The sequence below is a fragment of the Pelodiscus sinensis genome, chromosome 6 (genome assembly GCF_052426305.1).
Source record: "Pelodiscus sinensis isolate ZL-2025 chromosome 6, ASM5242630v1, whole genome shotgun sequence".
Taxonomy (NCBI): Eukaryota; Metazoa; Chordata; order Testudines; family Trionychidae; genus Pelodiscus; species Pelodiscus sinensis.
The window spans coordinates 105,999,117-106,019,383 of record NC_143057.1 but is presented as its reverse complement, the minus strand read 5'-3'; the positions used below and the strand labels follow the sequence as shown (position 1 = coordinate 106,019,383).

Genomic DNA, 20,267 nt, shown 5'->3' with positions numbered 1-20,267 from the left:
AGCAAAGCCTCAGAGGCTCTGCTCCCCGTGTCCCTGGTCTGCTGGGGAGGGGGGGCGCAGCTAGTGTGCTCCCCCCCCCCAGCAGACCAGGCTTTTGTTTTGGACTCTGGGGCAGAGCAGCTGGGGCGCTGCCGATTGGTCCTGCAGCGCCCGCTCTGGGCACTACTGGACCAACCCGGCAGCACCCCAGCTGCTCTGCCCCAGGTCCTGATTCAGCCGCTGCTGGTCAGTTTCAGCAGCGGCTGAATCAGGACCCTGGGGCAGAGCAGATGGGGTGCTGCTAGGTTGGTCCAGTAGCACCCAGGAGCGGCGCTACTGGAGCAACCCAGCAGCACCCCAGCTGCTCTGCCCCAGGCGTCCCCAAGTCAGCTTCTGCTGAAACTGACCAGCGCTGACTACAGGAAGCCCCGGGCAGAGTTGCTCTGCCCCGGGCTTCCTGGAATCAGCTGCTGATCAGTTTCAGCAGCAGCTGACTTGGGGACGCCTGGGGTTCTTAAGTTGATTCTGTATGTAAGTCAGAACTGGCGGTCAGTTTCAGCAGTGTCTGAATCTGGATGCCAGTTCCGACTTACATACAGATTCAACTTAAGAACAAACCTACAGTCCCTATCTTGTACGTAACCCGGGGACTGCCTGTATGTTCATTATGCAATAAAATATTGAGAGAAGAAAAAATTCCAGAAGAATGGACACTTGCTACTATCATCAAGCTTCCAAAAATGGGAGACTTAAGTAACCACTCAAATTGGAAAGGAGTGGTGCTTCTTTCCATTACAGGAGAGGTTTTAGCTATTATTGTGTTAAACAGGTTAAAGCAAAAGTGGATACCATTCTTCGTGAGGAACAGTCTGGTTTTAGGCAAGGTTGTTCATGCACAAATGCAATTTTCACTATAAGAAAGGTTATTGAAAATGCAAATTAATTTCACAGAACCATCAGTATTAATTTCATAGACCTTCAAAAAAAGCATTCAATAGTCTACTTAAGGAAATTATGGTAAATTGTTAGGCAGCATGGAGTTCTGATTAAACTGATCAATGTAATGATGGCATTTTACACTAATTCCAAATGTATTAAAATGGATAGAGTATTAAGTAAGTCATATTAAATTAGGGCAGAGGTAAAGCAAGGATGTGTCGTGTCTCAATATTTGTTCTTGCTTGTCATTGATTATAGCCTCAAGTGATGTAAGAATAATCAATATGGCTTAAAGTGGAATCATAAGAGATTATTCATTCTAGATTTCACTGCTGACATCACTCTTCTAAATAAAAATATTGAAGGACTTCACGCATACACAAATAAATTCAAAGAAACAATGGAGAAGGTAGGACTGTGATTCAATGTAAAAAAAATGTAAAACCATGGTAATTGGAGATATGGATTTAAACATCCAAATCAATGATGAACGTTGAGAGACGGTAGATTGATTCAAATAACTTAGAAGCACAATAAAGCAAGATGGGACATGCTCTGAGGAAATAAGAATAAAGACCGGCAAAGCAAATGCAGTCTTCGGTAAACTTAAGAATATTTGGAAACTTTAACTGTCTACTCAGCTGTTGTTGTTGCCATAGCAACCTATGACAGTGAAACCTTGCACATTAAGAAAACAGAAGTTAGATGCATTTCATCATACGTGCTTGCTGAGAATATTAGGAGTAAGCTATGGGGGGGGGGAATGAATGATATGGTCAGAAAAATGACTAAAGCAAGGTCTCCGCCATAAATAAATTTGTAAGAGAAGACCTCAATGGGTAGGGCATGTATTATGAATAGATTATAACCGATTACCGATTATGGCTTTTAGAAGCCAGAAAATCTCACGAGAAAGAGGGGTAGGCCTAGTATGACTTGGAAGTGTATGATTATCAACAATATAGAAAAATTTAATTTGAAATTGGAGGTCTTAGGCCACATGGCAACTGATAATCAAGCATGGAGATGGACTCTGGTATAAGGTAAGGGTGTATATAGTCATTCATTGAATCATACTCTATGCTATGTGGACATTTGAAACTTGTCTCCCAAATTTGGGTATGGGTTAACTAATTACTATTTATAGAGCACTAGAAGCATTTATGTTGCTACACCACTTCTGCAACAAAATGAATGTACAAAAATTCGAAAGAGCTTTCACTCTTGTCCATATTGTAAAGGACAAATATTGTGCAGTGTGTGATCTTTTGTGTACGTAGTTTATCACAGTTTGGGTCTCTAGAAGGGTTTGAAAGAATGGTGGCAGGTATTTACAAGCTATAGGGGGAACATAAAGAGTATCTTTACACAGCAATGTAAGCTTAAGGTAGTGGTACCTGAATTGGCTGATCTGTGTCAGGGAATTCTGGGATTGACTGTCTACGCTGCATTTTAACCCTAGATTAAGGATTTTCTGTCCTATGCTCAAAGCTAAGGCTCTGGCATCCACACTCAGGTGCACAGGCCCAAGTCAATGTAATCCTGTCCCAGACTGCATAGTTCCCCAACCCAATGTTGACGCTGGCCCTACAAATGTGTTGCACTGTGTGACTTTCCTAGCTGTAATGGTGCTATTAATGGGACACAGGCGCTGCTATGGAGCATAGCCCATGCATACATAAGCTGCCTAATTAGCTCCTTTGATGTCTACCACAGTAGAATGACTGCAGTTTGAGAAGGCTTTATACTGAACTACTGTCTAGTCTAAGAACTGGGCTCCATATCTAGGTTGCGCTGTACTGGCAGGAAAATGCCCACGTGCACCTACTCTGAGGATAATTAGGACATCAGACCACAGAACTGTCAGAACTATTAGCATGGAAACTTTCTAATTCCTATTATTTTAAATGTGATGTTCAGTGAAGGTGTTTTTGGTTGATTTGTTTATTTTTGTTTGTTTAGAAGTTTGACATAAAATGTAGGTTTCTAAAAAAACCACAAACACACACCAGCCTGAAAGCTACCAGCTGTGGAGTGGTGAGGTGCATTCCCATGACTTGGAGTGCCATCTGCTCCAGCACCCACCCACCCCTAGGAAACCTTATCCAGGGAGCTAGGGATAAGTAATCCCTTGGAGATGGGGGACAGCTTTGGGGTTGGCTCCCACTTGGTGCCCCTCAGGGACAGGGACTATCAGATCTCCCAGCTCAACATGACTGTGGGGGGAGAGCAAAATCCTGGCAGCCATGAGCTGTCTCTTTCCTCTCTGCTTTCAACAAGCTCTATGCAGCAAAGAGGGGAAAGAACAGGACTGCTGCCACCCTAAAAGGAGCAGAACAGGGAGCATGGTTGGTCAGGCCATAATGTATCTTCTAGCTGCTGCATCGGCTACTTGCAGCACTGCTCCTCCACCACTGGGAACTCTGGGATACATCCAGAGGATTTCTAGGACCCGAGTCAAGATAAGCAATAGGGTGTGCACAGGATAAGCAATAGGGTTCAGATCCCAGTGTAACACAAGCTTGGACCCTCTTGGGACCCTAAGTCCAAGCACTGATATGCTATGATATTGATATGTGGAAGTAAGGAGGCTTGAGCCTGGGCTAAGGCCTGGCTTAACTTTACTGTATATACATACTCAAAGAGGACATAAAGTTGGAAATGATTGAACAATGAAGGAAAATGTCAGCTTGGATGGAACATAGGGGGTGAAAGGCTGTATAGGAGAAGAGGAGGTCAGAGGTCTAGACAGGAGAATAACTGTGTATGGCTGTGTGTTTGCAGTTAGAATATAGTAATAGATTATGGTGTCCAACCAGTTCTGAAGCAGTGCTATGGTGGCTATGGCTATAATGAACTAGTCAAACTCAACTGGCCCAACAGCCACATGTGGCTAGTGGCTAGCTTGTTGGACACTGCAGCTATAACAAAATATTAAGTTATCTCTTCTTGCTGTGGTTCTATAATGCAGTAAGAGATTAGCACAGTAGAAACTTCCTCAATATCTTACAGGCCCCATTTTCCCCACCTTCCATCTCAAATTAGTGCCTCTGTTTTTAAAATAGCTACAAAATATTAGTGACAAAAAGAAAAAAAAGAAAAATGGAATTGTGGCTGGAAAAAATCCATTTTGTATAAAAAGCATTAGAAACTTGGAAAATCATCAACTAAATAAGGGTATGTCTACACTACAAAGTTAATTCGAACTAACAGCTGTTAGTTCGAATTAACTTTCATAGGCACTACACAGGCAAACCGCTAGTTCGAACTTAATTCGAACTAGCGGAGAGCTTAATTCGAACTAGGTAAACCTCATTCTATGAGGACTAACACCTAGTTCGAATTAAGTAGTTCGAATTAAGGGCTGTGTAGCCACTTAATTCGAACTAGTGGGAGGCTAGCCCTTCCCAGCTTGCCCTGGTGGCCACTCTGGGCACCACCAGGGAAACTCGTCTGCCCCCCTCCTGCCCCAGATCCCTTAAAGGGGCACAGTCTGGCTACGGTGCCCATGCCAGGTGCAAGCCTGCCAGCACCCAGCCAGCAGACCCTGCACCTGGCACGGCACGAGCCAGCCACCTGCTGCCACCCAGCCCTCTGCCTCTTCCTGGGACCAGGCTGGCGGCTCCCAGGAGCCTGCCCAGGGCTGCAAGAGGTGGGTGCCCACCTGGTCTAGTGTGGAGATCATGGACCTCATCCAGGTTTGGGGGGAGGTCTCCAACGTCCACGACCTCCGCACTAGGCAAAGGAAAGTGGCTGTCTAGGGCAGGATAGCTGCTAGCCTGGCCACCAAAGGCCACATGCAAACTCAGGAGCAGGTTTGCATGAAAATCAAGGTTGTCCAGTGAGACCCCTCCCCCGACCCTGAGCTTAGAACATAAGAATGGCCGTCCTGGGTCAGACCAAAGGTCCATCTAGCCCAGTAGCCTGTCTGCCGACAGCGGCCCACACTAGGTACCCTGGCAGCGATGCACCAAAGACAGTGACCAAGCCATTTGTCTCGTGCCATCCATCTCCTGTCTTCCACAAACAGAGGCCAGGGACACCATTTCTACCCCCCTGGCTAATAGCACTCCATGGACCCAACATCCATGACTTTATCTAACTTCTCTTTAAACTCTGTTATAGTTCTAGCCTTCACAGCCTCCTCTGGCAAGGAGTTCTACAGGTTGACTATTTGCTTTGTGAAGAAGAACTTTCTGTTATTAGTTTGAAGCCTGCTACCCATTCATTTCATTTGGTGTCCTCTAGTTCTTATATTATGGGAACTAATGAAGAACTTTTCTTTATGCACCCTCTCCACACCACTCATGCTTTTATTAGACCTCTATCATATGCCCTCTCAGTCTCCTCTTTTCTAAGCTGAAAAGTCCCAGTCTCTTTAGCCTCTCTTCATATGGGACCTGTTCCAAACCCCTGATCATTTTAGTTGCCCTTTTCTGAACCCTTTCCAAGGCCAAAATATCTTTTCTGGGATTAGGAGATCACAACTGTACATAGTACTGAAGATATGGCATACCACAGTTTGATACTTCCCCTCCTCCTTCTTCCCCTGGCTTCCCCCTTCCAGCTCCCTTCTCCCAGGTTTCCCCCTCCCCTGTCCCACCCTCTCTCTTCCCCTTTCCCACCTCCTTTTCCCAGTCCCCCCCCCCGAGGTTAATCCCCTCCTCCCCCAGTTTTGATAAATAAAGAGAGTTTCTATTTTTGAACACACGTGTCCCTTATTTTGTGCATCAGGAAGGGGGGCTAGGGAGGGGTAAGTGGAAGGAGGTGAGGGAGGAATGAGGTACGAGCCCCTGATGGGGAGGACTGGGGTGGCTCTGCGGGCTCCTCGGGGTGAAAACTCTCCTGCAGCCCCCCAATTGACCCTCCCGGATGACAGCCTGAGGCAAGTGCAGCCAGGCTGATGGCCAGTGCCTGTGAGGTGCCGAGTGTGGGCACTCAGGGCACTCCAAGACAGGACTGCTTTGCTGTCCCTTATTGAGGTAGACAAGCAAGCGGGGAACCCTGAGAACTGTCTGTCCGGGGTGGGAGTTGGGTCCCTTTAAGCACAGCCCTTGGCTAGCCTGAGACAGCAGCTCCACGCTCTTAAGTTCTAACCTGATGCCCTGCCGGCACTGCTTCCGGCCAGCCTTAACTTTGGTTCAGGGTCCACTCAATGTGGACATTCTAGTTTGAATTAGCAAAATGCTAATTCAAACTAGTTTTTAGGTCTAGATGCACTAGTTCGAATTAGCTTAGTTTGAATTAACTAATTCGAATTAAGTTAGTTCGAATTAGTGCTGTAGTGTAGAAATACCCTATGAAACACTGTATTGTTACAATATGAAAAAGGTCAAAAGTTTATTTTTAAAACAATTAGTCCTGTGGCAACTTAGGTATCATGAGTTTCGTGGGCAAAATCCACTTTTTCAGATGAGATGGGCTTGAGGTTCTTTTGTTATATATATATCACTGTATTACTTCTGAAGGTGCCTTGACTATCTGAGGAATAATGTAACTGCACATGCACCACCATGTCTAGCTTCTAGATTTGATTTTAATGAATAGGGAGGAGCTGGTTGAAAATTTGAAGGTGGGAAGGCAGCTTGGGTGAAATCATAGAGTTCATTATTCTAAGGAATGGTAGAAGGGAGAATAACAAAATAGAGACAATGGACTTCAGAAAGACAGATTTTAGTAAATTCAGAGAGCTGATAGGTAAGGTCCCATGGGAAGCAAGACTAAGTGGAAAAACAACTGAAGACAGTTGGCAGTTTTTCAGAGAGACATTATTAAGGGCCCCAAAGCAAATTGTTCCACAGCATAGGAAAGAGAGAAAGTGTGGCAAGAGACCACCTGGGCATAAGCAGGAGATCTTGCATGATCAAAAATCAAAAAGGAGTAATATAAAATGTGGAAAATAGGTCAAATTACAAAGGATAAATATAAGCAAACACCACGTATACAGGAACAAGATTAGAAAGGTGAAGGCACAAAATGAGCTCAGTCTAGCTAGAAACATAAAGGGTAACAAGCAGACATTCTATAAATATATTAGAAGCAAGAGGAAGACCAAGCATAGGGTAGGTCCATTCCTCAGTGAGAAAGGAGAAACAATAACAGGCAACTTGGAAATGGCAGAGGTGCTTAATGAGTTATTTCAGTCTTCACTAAGAAGATAGATGATGAAAGAATTCCTAACAGTGAATGTTTGTGGAAAAGGGGTAGGTTTAGAAGTTAAAATTTAAAAAAAAGACCAAGTTAAAAATTACTATGAAAAGTTGGATGTCTTCAAGTCACCACAACCTGATTAAATACATCCTAGCATACTCAAAGAGCTGATAGAAGAGGTATCTCAGCCTTTAGGTAACAGCTCTGAAAAACCATGTAAGTTGGGAGAGATTCCAGAAGACTGGAAAAGGGCAAATATAGTACCCATCTATAAAAAAGGGAAATAAGAACAACCCAGGAAACTCTAGACCAATCGTTTTAACTTCTATGCCAGGAAAGATAATTGAACAGGTAACACTGCTCTACAGCTAAAATGCTTCTGAAATAAATGTAGTCAAACTTTACTAATTCTGGATCACTGAGAACGAAAATGCTGCTTAAAATTGTTGATTGGCTCTGTTTTTCAAGATACGCTATTGGGTCAATATATATGACCCTTGATTTGCGAATGGCGGAGGGTAAGTGAGTTATAAAGGGAAGGGATCTCAATTTAAACCAGAAATGACTAAAATACATCTTTGACTGGATCTATGAATACATCTATGACTGGGTTTGGACATTGCTTTTTAGGCAAAACAATGAATGATGCAATCTGAAGCTGGTATTGCATCATACGTTATATGAATTGCATATATTCCTAGAATTGCGTTATTCCTAGAAGTCATGGATGATGCAATCATAACGAAGCTTACATCACTCTGCTGAACAAATTGCCCTATATCAGCTCTAGAAATCATACAGTGTTGTGCTCTCTTATTTGTCAGTGTTTGATTTTGCAAAGGGACACATTTCTGTTTAGCCAAAGTGAGCAGAGATGCCTCGTACTTGTGTGAACAGTGCAGATAACTTCTGCTATGTTTGTGGTGAAGTGACTTTTGCATCACAAAAGCGCAGTATAACCACTATGGTTAAGAAAGCCTATCATCTTTATTTTAGCTGCAAAATTGGAGATCAGGACAAGAGGTAGGCCCCACACATATGCTGCAACACTTGTGCAACAAATCTTTGCCAGTGGTTGAACAGGAAAAGAAATTCTATGCCTTTCGCAGTGCCAATGATTTGGAGAGAGCCAACAGATGATACCAGCAATTGTTACTTCTGCATGGTGCCTCCAGTTGGGAAAGGTGCATCAAAGAAGAAAAAGTGGACTGTGCATTATCCAAACATTCCATCAGCTATACGCCCAGTACCCCACGGAGAAGGATTGCCGGTTCCCGATGCACCAGAATCATTCTCACTTGAGTCAGACAAGGAAGAGGATGAAACTTCTGGTCCTGAACCATCAATGTCACAGGACCCACATTTTCTCCCATCCTCCTCCTCTGAACCACATCTCATAACACAAGGTGAACTGAATGATCTTGTCAGGGATTTGGGCTCCAGACTACAGCAGTGGAATCTCCTGGCAGGTGATGTTAGGGTTTCCATGTTCCGTGACCGTCAAAAGGATCTTGTCCCATTCTTCTTCATGGAAGGTGATCTGGCAGCCCTCAACATCGTTCACGATCCAGATGAGTGGAGACTGTTCGTTGATTCATTGAAGACGAGTCTTAAAGCTGTTTTTCTGCATAATGGCAATGTTTTGCCATCAATTCCAGTTGGTCATGCAGTCCATATGAAGGAAATCTATGACAACATGAAACAACTTTTGAGGTGCATAAACTATGACCAACATCAGTGGCAGCTTTGTGGCGATTTGAAGGTTGTTGCTCTCTTTCTTGGTCTGCAGATTGGATACACAAAGTACTGCTGTTTTCTCTGCGAATGGGATAGTCGTGCAAGAGATTCCCACTACATCAAGATAGATTGTCCACTCTGACAGTCATTGGAGCCTGGGAGGAAAAGTGTTCAGCATCCACCACTTGTTGAATCAAGGACGATTTTGTTACCACCCTTACACATCAAGCTGGGTCTGATAAAGAACTTTGTCAAGACCATGGACAAAACACAAGCAGCTTTCAAGTACCTCCGTGGAAAATTTCCAAGGTTAAGTGAAGCTAAGATAAAAGAAGGTGTCTTTGTTGGTCCTCAGATTCGTGAACTTCTTCGAGATGATGCATTTGACCATGCACTGCGTGGCAAGGAAAAGACGGCATGGAAAGCCTTCCAGTTAGTGGCAATAAATTTTCTCGGAAACAACAAGGCAGACAACTACAGGTTGTTGGTGGAAAATCTCCTCAAGGCATACAAAAGCCTTGGTTGCAACATGTCACTAAAGATACATTTTTTGCGCTCTCATCTAGATTTTTTTCCACTGAACTGTGGAGCAGTGAGCGACGAGCACGGCGAGCGATTTCACCAGGACATTGCAACAATGGAGAAACGCTATCAGGGCAAATGGTGCCCATCAATGCTTGCAGACTATTGCTGGACAGTGACGAGATGCTCCATTTAATGAATACAAGAGACAAGCCAAGAAGCGCCGAGTAGACACTGAATAGGACTATAAACTATGTACATAATAGTTTTTTGCCTTTTGTTTCATAATAAATTTTATTTATATAACCCTTTTGCTGATTTTTAAAGTGTTACATAAACAGGACAGGTGAAATATTATCATGTAAAGCAACCATAAACATATGAAAAGACCTAGGTTTACAATTTATGATTAAAACTCTACTATCTACACAATATACATAGACGTAAAATGTAAAAACTTAAATATCTTGGAAACAGTAGCCAATCAGTTGTTTTAATTGTCATATTTGAATTCAGCACATCAAAATACATAATAAATGGCACATTTTATCTCTGAAACAGACGACTTCTAAAAAATTGTAGACCAGTGTAATTAATGAATTTATCTGCAAACATCTAGAAGAAAATAAGGTGACAGATAACAGCCAGTGTGGATTTGTAAAGAACAAATTATGTCAAATCAATCTGATAGCTTTCTTTGATAGGATAACAAATCTTGTGGGTAAGGGAGAAGTGGTTGACATGGTATACCTAGACTTTAGTAAAGTGTTTGATACTGTTTTGCATTATCTTCTTATCAATAAACTAGGCAAATAAACCATTTTCAGAGAGTCGTTATTAACAGTTCATAATCTTGCTTGGAAGGGCGTAACAAATGGGGTCCACAAGGGTCTGTTTTGGGACCGTTCTGTTCAATATCTTCTTCAATGATTTCGATATTAGGATAGAGAGTATGTTTATTAAGTTTTCAGATCATGCCATGCTTGGAGGGGTTGAAAATGCTTTGGAGCTGTGGTTCCCAATGCGGTGCTCGTGGGTGCCATGGCGCCCGTTGGGGCATTTATGTGCACCCGCCGAACAATCTGGACCGGCCCCGCCCCCGGGTGCGTGGCACATGCCGCTGCTGGTCCATGGCGCATGGTCGGCGCCACCCCCGGGCGCGTGGTGAATACGCGGTCCCATTCCCAGGCACACGGCGCATGAGCGGCCCCGCTCCTGGAAGTGTGGCGTGAGAGCAGCCCTGCCCTCGGGCACCCAGCAGCCCCAAAAGGTTGGGGATCATTGCTTTGGAAGATAGGGTCATAATTTCAAATGATCTGGACAAACTGGAGAAATGGTTTGAGATAAATTGGATGGAGCTTAATAAGGACAAATGCAAAGAACTTCACTTAGGAAGGAACAATCAGCTTCACACATACAGAATGGGAAGTGACTGTCTAGGAAGGAGTACTGCAGAAAGGGATCTTGGAGTCATAGTGGACCACAAGCTAAATATGAGTCAAAAGTGTGACACTGTGGCAAAAAAGTCAAACGTGATTCTGGGAAGCATTAACGGGAATGTTGAGAGCACGACACAAGAAGTCATACTTCCCATGTCCTCTGCACTGATTAGGCCTCAATTGGAGTATTGTGTCCAATTCTGGGCATCACATTTCAAGAACCATGTGGAGAAATTGGAGAAGGTCCAAAGGAGAGCAACGAAAATGATTAAAGGTCTAGAAAACATGAGCTATAAAGCAAGGCTGAAGGAATTGGGCTTGTTTAGTTTAGTAAAGAGAAGACTCAGAGGGGACATATTAGTGGTTTTCAGTATCTAAAAGGGTGTCACAGAGAAGAGGGGGGAAATTGTTCTCCTTGGTCTCTGATGATAGGAAAAGATGCAATGGGCTTAAACTGCAATAAGGGAGGTTTAGCTTGGATGTTCAGAAAAACTTGCTAGTTGTCAGGGTGGTTAAACACTGGAATAAATTGCCAAGGGAGGATGTGGAATCACCATCACTGGAGATATTTCAGAGCAGATTAGACAGACACCTGTCATGGGTGATATGGACCATGCTTGGTCCTGCCATGAGGGTATGGGATTGCACTTGATGATTTCTCGAGGTTCCTTCCAGTTCTGTGATTCTTCGTGCTAGGATTGATGAACATGTTTGATTTTGGATAGTATTTTTTTAATGCGAATCTCTGTTCTCTTGGTTCTGGATGAGACCTCTTATGTATTGGAAATAGCTTTGTCTGTGCTTGGTTATCTCCTGTCCCCATTATACTCCACTATCATCTCAACTTTGGTACTTCTAATGTCGTTCCCCTTTAATCCATCTAAACTTTCTGGACAGAATATATTCCTTACTTGCTGCTTTGACCATGTTGCTTCCCTTTTTTAATCCTCCTTTGGCTTCCTTTTAGTTTTCATTGTCCTCTTAGAACTCTGCACCTGGATTCTTTTTCTCACTTCTCAAGATTAATAATGTGCAAGCCATCCAATATCCGAGTTCATACCATTATCATGAGAATTCATACCATTAGAATTCTCATGCTAATTGTATGAATCATGATATCTGACGGCTCACACATTATCAGCCAACCCAACAATGAAGGTGCTAATGGTTTTTGATGTCTGTGTAGAATGTGGTGTTGGTCATCTTCCTTTCCAAGTGCAAACTAATGGTTCTTATCAGCCTCTTGTAAATATTTAGTCTTTAAAGAGCTACTAGACTATTTGATGTTTTTTAGTCTTTCCTGTTACAGACTAACTCAGCTATCTCTATGAAGCTTACTCAGTCTTTTTTTCCCCTCCCCTCCATTTTTTTTCTTCTCTCCTGCCCCCTTTCCTTATTTATTCTTGGATCTGGACTTCCAGCACTCTGGTCATCTGAAGAAGTGGGTTGTGCCCACGAAAGCTCATGATACCATCTACATCAGTGGTTCCCAAACTTTTCGGCATCACGCCCCCTTTTTGATTTTTGAGAACCCCCCCCCCCAGCAGCAAAACTTAGGGGAGAAGATGGGGCGGGGAGTAGGTTGCCTCTTGCCCCTGCTGGAATTTCTTCATGCCCTCCCTCCCCCCAGGGTGCATGCCCCCCCCCAGGTTGGGAACCCATGATCTACATATTTTGTTAGTCTTTAAGATGCTACTAGACTATTTGTTGTTTAAGTTTTTCCTGTTACAGACTAACTCAGCTACCCCCTGAAGCTTTTGAACATAAAATAAGAGTTAGTGCACAATGCTCAGAAAATGATAGAGTGAGAGAACTAGAATTTAAGATGTAGTTGCAAGCAGTAATGTTAATTTTAAAAGTTTTGTCAATGCTTAGTAAACAAGATTAGTCTACAGTTAAATATGTTAAGAGGCCAGAGGCCAAACAAGTTATTTTCCTTGAGAACTACATCAGCTGTTCTCAGTGTCTGCGAAACTTTTTGTTCAACCTTCAATCACTTTTAGAGTACTTGATTTATTATCACAATTCAGGGTTATATTCCTCAGAACAGTAATATATTGAGGGTGACATTGCAGCCAAAAAACAATCTTTTTATTGAGAAATTGAGCAAATTAATTTTGAAAGACAAATGCAGAACCCTAGTATAGTTTTTACTAGGGATGTAAAATCCTCTTTAACCAGCTAACTGGTTAAACATTATGTTTAATCAGTTAGGCTCTTAAATGGGTGGAGGTGAGATGCTGGCTGGACTGGAGTGCACCCCACCGGTAGAAAAGCTACCTCATTCAGGGTACAGCTACACTGCCACTTTTTTTTTCGATCCTTTTATCTGAAGAGACTTTTCCGACATTTGGTCCATCTAGACTGGGCCAAATGTCAGAAAAAAACCCCTCTTTCAGAAGCCCCCTTATTCCTCGTAGAACGAGAAATACAGGGGCTTTTGAAAGTGCTCATTTGCTCTTTCAGAAAAAAAAAACCAGAAGAGCAAACACGTCCCTGGATGCGGAAGAGCTTTTCTGGGATAGGAAAAACTCTTATATTCTAACCTACCTCCTGTGTGTAGGATGGATGGTGCTCATTTAGTCAACTGTTCGATTTTTTTTTTTTTTTTTGATGTGTGGCCCTGGGCCTTATTTAATGCATGCTGCTCAAATGAGGAAGATGTTCATCACTGAAGTGTTTGAATGCTTCAGAAATGTTAACTGTATTCTCTCCAGGCCTGGGAGGAAATAAGGATAGTATTATCTCCATTTTATAGGTGGGAAGCTGAGACATTGTGACCATTATATAGGCAGCCTTACTGTTGACATGACCTAACTTTAAGTGCTTGACTTGGAAACTTCAGTAATTCTTTTATTAATGTAGTTTTTTTGTGTCAAATAACTTTGCTTTTAAAGGAAATGCTAAAACATAAATTTCATCATGTGGCATATTGTCACCCACATGGGTCTCAGAAATGTTGAAAGCTTAGATCCACTGCACAGACCTTTGCCACGTGAGTAGCTCAAGTAAAAGAGTAACTGATAGCAACAGTAGATTGTCATTGTCTATGTGAACTAGCATTAGACAGAGATTGTGCTAGTGAGTTCCATGGATATTTGCTGATATCAGAGAAATTGAGACACTGAGGAATATAGGGTACTGCTACAAGCTGGGGAGTGAGCTGTAGTTGGCAGAGACCCTTCTACCCTATCCCCTGCAATCTGTTTGTCCCAGGCAAGTTTTTTCCTCAACCCTGGCTTCTTTTCTCAGTTCCAATTTCCTTTCCAATCAGTCTGCCTCTGCTCCTGAGTCTTCTCATCCCAGTTTCCTGCCCAGCCAGCCCTTGTTTCCTTTTCCTGTAGAACTTCTTTTGTCCAGCATCCTAGCTGTGCAGATGACATAGCATAAGAAGCATGGACCCCACTCAGCTGCACACTGCTATGGCAATAATGGCAAACCCCTCTGAGCAGGGGTCTGTGCTTGCTGTGCTGAGGAAAAAGACAAAATTATTATTTTCCATTGTTTTCAGGGAAGGAAGGAAAGAGGAGGTAAGTGCATCATGGGAGGCTAACAACATGTACCCATACCACCTTCAACAATGCTTTTGTCCCATTAGGCATTGGGAGGCTAACCCAGAATTCAAATGGGCTGCAGGAATTGTGAGCTGATTGTAGCCACGGTAGTGGGGATACACTCCATCAACTGAATGTGTGTAATGAGGACATGCACCTTCGACTTTATAAAATATAGGAGTCAGTTGGAAAAGGCAGAGCCACACTGGAGAGATTGCCACTGGTAAGGAACTTAGACTCCTGTTCAGTATCTTATCCAGCAAGGAGTTCTACAGGAAGGGGAAATGTGGGTTAGTTGGTCAGGAGACTGGAATGAGAAACTTCAAAGAATGTGAGGAAGCCATGCACACAGATGTGCAGGAACTCATTGAATGGAAAAAAATGGCATACGCTATTGGCAGTCAGGCATGTTGATACAATGGAACATCAATTCTAGTCCCAGGAAACAAGGTCCGATTGGTGGGACCATATAGTTATGCACTTTTGGGCTGGTAGCTGTAAAGCTTTCGCATGCATAAGGGAACTTTCATGAAACTTTGAATTGCTTTCCCCCACCCTGAAGGGCAGTTATACCAAAATGAGACCTGCTGTTGTAATTGAGAAGCGAGGGGTGAGACCTCTGTAGAAGCTTGCAACACTAGTCTGCTACTGGTCAGTTGGCAATCAATGTGGAGGGGGTAAATCTACAGTGGAGGCTGTTGTGATCCAAGTAGCCCAGGCAATCAATATCCTTCTTCTAGGAAGGTAATCAATAACCTTCTTCTAGGAAGGATAGTGATTCTGGGGAATGTTCTAGACATAGTGGATGGGTTTGCTGCAATAGGATTCCCAATACCTGTGGTAGGTTGATAGATGGAATGTATATTCCTATCTTGGCACCAGACCAACTTGCCACAGAGTACATAATCCACAAGTGCTGGTGGATCACAAGGGCCACTTCACTGATATCAATGTGGGATGGTTGGGAAAGGTGCCTGTGTATCTTTAGAAACTCTGGTCTCTTCAGAAATCTGCAAGATGAAACTTTCTTCCCAATCTGGAAAATTACCATTGGTGATATTGAAATGTCAATAGTTATCCTTGGATATAGCTCCCCCTTGCTCCCATGGCTCATGAAGCCACAAACAAATGGCCTAGAGAGCAGTAAAGAACAGTTCAACTACAGGTTGAGCAAGTGCAGAATGGTGGTAGAATGTGTCTTTGTACATTTAAAAGGCCACTCACTGTAGCAGTTTACTGACTAGGTTAGTAGTATTTCCATTGTTGTTGCTGCTTGCTGTGTACTGCCTAATATCTGGGGAAGAACAAGAGTAGATTTACAAATACATTGTTTAAAAGAGAAGGTTAACTTGTTTACAGCAAATGAAGTACTTCATTGCACAAAGTACAAGGTACAAGGCCAAGTTTTTCATTTTAAACTAAGCGCCTACCACACAGCAGAGCGCTGGGCAGCCAAAACTCAGTTTGCAGCCAAGCATGGTAAGCAACATGTTAGGAGGAGTCTTTTTCTCTGCTTTGAAAACAGGTGAGAAAGGGTACTTGCAAACTAATAGTCCGCACTTCCCACATCAATTTGGATGGATTGCATTTGGAAAGGGGGAGCTGCAGGTTGGTGCAGAGGTTCACAGATGTGCACAGTCACCCTGGGATCACCACCCTCCAGCATAGAATTCTTGCAAACTGCAACCTTCATTTGCCACATCAATCTGGAGGAAGAGGGAGGGGGCTGAGGGTTTGGAGTGAAGGAGCTCAGATGTGCAGAGTCAGCATGAGATTACCTTCCTCCCACACAGCATGTCTGTTCTCTGTGATGATCCCTTCAAGACGATCACAAACAGGGCAGCACATCTAGGGACATAATGTGTTGGGGATCAGCAAACAGAGGTGGATCAATCAGTGCTGTCCATTACAAAACTTGCTTCATTTCACTCAGGTGATCATGCATGATATCAGTCTTCTCTGAATCAGAAAGCATGATAGGGAACAGATACTGCATGAATGTGCCCGAAGACCTGGATCTTATGTTACACTGCTTTGTGCTGCAACAATGTCAAATCACTTACTGCTGCTTTGGTGCGGTAAGGTGTCCTACCACGGAGGATGGAATAAGGCAGCCATCCCAGGTAACCTTCTGAGAAGAATTGCAGAGTGCTCCATCTCTAGGCACGTAAACAAACTCTTCTAAGGAACACCTGCTGGGCTTCTGGACTGGCCCCCACTGTGTCCCAGATGTTCAGGGCAGATCATGTATTAAAACCAATTACCTTTTACCACGGTAGCCTGATTACAAATGTGCACTCACCAGAGGTGCCTTCTCTGCCATCAAGGTCTAGCAACACTAGGTCCTGGGACGGTGCTGAGAAGCTCTAGAGTTAGGAAAAGATCCTGGCTCTTGGTAAGAATGGATCTCCAGTTGCCTGCTATGTATTCTTTTCTTCTTCTTTATCTGCACTATCATCCTCATTGTTGCCTGAGACTGCCTGAAGAATTAGAGGGATAATTTTTAGATACTCCCCTAAAATCCCATACTGCAGCTCATAGAAGTGACATGTGTGCATGTGGAGGCTCTGACCAGGAGTGATTGTTTGTCTCCTTTGTCTTCTGGTTTGCTTGTCTAAGCTCCTTTATTTTCACCTGGTGCTGCTGGTGGTTCCTGAAGTAGCTTTTCCCCACCACGCCCTCTGCAACTTTAGCATAGATGTCAGTGTTTCTTTCATTTGTTCAGAGTTCTGCCTTCACAGATTCCTCTCCCCACACAGCAATCAGATCCAGGATCTCCTTCACACTCCATGCTGGAGCTTGTTTGCAACCTTGGGCATGCTGACCAAACTGGAAATGAAATTCAAAACTTCCCAGGACTCAAGCAGTCCCCGGCTACCCCTGCACTCCCTACTTTTGAAATGTACAAGAGCCCCAGGGAGCCTGCTGGCTCTTGCTACATTTCATAGGCAGAAGCGCGCAGGGAGTACAGGGCCAGCAGGGGACTGCTTGAGTCCCCCACTGACCCCATGTTCCCCGTGTGAGCTTTGCTTTTGAAAAATACAAGAGCTCGAAGGGGACTATCTGATTTCTCCCTCTTGCCCCCTGCTCCCACGGCACTTCTGCTTTTGAAATGTAGAAAGAGACCCACATGTGATTATCAGATAGTCGACTAGTTGCTTAATTTAAGTCTCTACTGAGCATGTGCAAAAGTGTAGTATTTCAAAGTCTTAAAACTTGGCAAATTTGGATGGATTTTTCACTAAGTTGGCAAAAGGTATGGATTTGATTCATAGGACACCCTCCATCAAATTTCAACCCCCTACTCCAATGTGTAGGCACATTAAACATACTGCAGTATTTGAGGAAAAAAGTGTCAGGAATCTGTTATGGTCAAAACACTGTTTTTCACTAGCCTTGTTGTTGAAGACAACTGAACTAGTCTGATTAGAATTTAAAAAAAAATGAATTCAGCTGGAGGCAGACATCCAACATGAAAAATTTTAAGTGGAATGTAAGTTTGTGAAAAGTGCTTTGGTGTCTTTAATAACTAGGACTTTTGTTTTGAGCAAGGAATGGAGAATTTGGTTTTATGAAACCTGTAAAACTTTTGTAGTTTAAGGATTCACAGAACATTTTTGTAGTTTCACAAAAGCTTTTTTCTTTTTTTATTATAAGAGAATTTCAAGACTAAAACAGATTGTCTAGGTTAAATAGAAGTCAGTTTTGTGCAAGCAAAAGATTAATGTATGAAAGTAGTTCCTGCCCTTTTTCTAGGACTGTCAGGGGAATATTGCTAACAAAACAAATATATATAATTTCTAAACTTGAATTTTCTTAGAGCCAAAAGGAACTGAAACTTCAGAATATTTGAATTCTATTCTAAATCTGTTACCCAAGAACTTTGGCAGATTCTACATTTAGCAAAAGAAATTCTCTCAGACCTACTTTTAAGTCTTATACAAAATATTTATAATGTACTTTGACATTTTAAAACTATAAACTTGCTATAGGAATGATGAGAACTGAGTGTCTCGTAATAAAAATATTTTCTCTCAACCTTTTATTTCTCATTAATGAGAGTTATACATGAGTATTGAGTATATGTGGTTGTGTACATCTTTTTCTGTACTATAAAATGAAATTTAGGGAAAAGTTAAAAATTGCCTTTAAACCACTTTAGAATAACAAGCTATTATAATGGCAAAATAAACATTTTTAATAGATTGTAGAAACATTATCTCTTTCCCTCCTGACACACAAATATTTTTCTAAAAAAAGCAGGAAACATAAGAGAGAATGCTTCAGTGTTGTAAGGAAAGAAGTATATTCAGTCCTCATGTAATAAAGCATTTAAATGTGTTATTTTCTTGTCATACAGGTTCATACCAAGTTCCACTGCAGGCAAGCACATGCTCCTGGTACTGATACTTCATGCTTGACGTTTTCCTATGATGGTACTGTCCTTGCTAGTCGAGGAGGTATGTGAGTAAAAAAGCTCTTTGATGTATGTTGGTTAATGAAACATTAGGATTATGCTAGCTGCTAACTAATGTGGAAAAAAATTCTGACCCTTTTAAATCATATCACCTACAGGTAATTCTTCATACTTGGCAAATAATACATTGAAATCAGAAGTTTCTCTGGACTTTTTTATAAGTCTGAAATGCTTCACAAATCGTATCTTTCATTGCCATACTTTACTCTGAAATTGTGCTTCATCAGTAGTTCTGAACAGGGAGAACAGCAAGTCATCTTGCTCACCAGGTCACATCATCACTGCTATCCCTGTCATGAATAAATTTGAGTGAGTGACTTTGTGGCCTGTTCCATGTGGATGTGATGGCACTCAAATTTGTTCCAGGCACCCTTACATCATGATGGAGTGGTATTGTAGCCTCTACACTGTGACACAATGATCACTTGGTGCAGGGCTACTCAACTTTGGAAGCCCCTGGGGGCCAAAATGATAGTCACCGCACATGACGAGGGCTGCAACTTAAATGTGGTTGCATATACATGGAAATATACATGCAAATAGCTTCTTTCACACTGATGGGCATGAATACAAAGATTAAAGCAAGACTACACAACACATAGGCACCATTTATGACGGTTCTGCTGATATTAATAAAATGCAATATTTACCTGATTTCCACCTATGTGACAGCTGCGGGCCACGTATTAAGTAGACCTGACTTAATTTCAGCACTGAAGAGCCCTAAAGAGGACTGCCCTGAAAACTTAGTGAATGTTAAGATATGTGCTTTAAAATGTTTCCTGGTCTATGCACAGCAGAATCAAAGAACTGGTTTATTTAAAGTAGAAGCTCTTTTATTAGAATCAATGTATTAATGGCTTCAGGTTCATATAGATTACTTTGGGATGACCTGTTTTGTAAGGTGAAGGAAGGGCATAAGTCAAAACATGTTGAGAACACTTGTGGTACATTTATGGGGAAATATTTAAAAAATAATTCAGGGAAATTGTCAAAGAAAATTATTTATTTTACTATGTCTTACTATACAAATTCCAATCTTTTTAACCCTGACTAGCAATAATCCACCAAGATAAAAAAATTTAAATTTGACTAAAATAACAAACAAAATTATCTAATAAGAAATGTTCAAAATTAAATAAAATATTCAAAACTTTTTTTAATTTGTCCTTTGTGGAAAAGCCTCCATCTCTTGAGCAGTATTCACTTCAAATAAATATTATAGGTAATGAAATATTTATAAAAGTTCTGAGATCCCTCCTGATGTTATAGGGTGAGGTTTTCAAAGATGCCTATAGTGCTCTAATCAGATTTTTTCCTCATTTCTCCTTCTCTCTCTGAGCCTTTTCATGTAGGTGAAATAAATTAGAGTACCCGGGGGGGGGGGGGGGGGAAATATGATAGTTGTTTCTGTAGGATCTGTGAGAAAAGAGTTGGATGTGGGAGAGCCAAGTTTGCCCTCACCTGCAG

General features: G+C 42.3%; 1 protein-coding gene across 2 annotated transcripts in view; it reads left to right on the top strand.

Moving 5' to 3' along the window:
- Nucleotides 1-20,267, top strand: part of WDR70 (WD repeat domain 70) — a 269,386-nt gene that overhangs the window by 204,831 nt on the left and 44,288 nt on the right. For both annotated transcript variants that reach the window (XM_006139468.5, XM_006139470.5), the window contains exon 11: nt 18,681-18,780. In XM_006139468.5, coding sequence (XP_006139530.3) covers nt 18,681-18,780 — 100 coding nt within the window. The remainder of the gene's footprint in view (nt 1-18,680; nt 18,781-20,267) is intronic.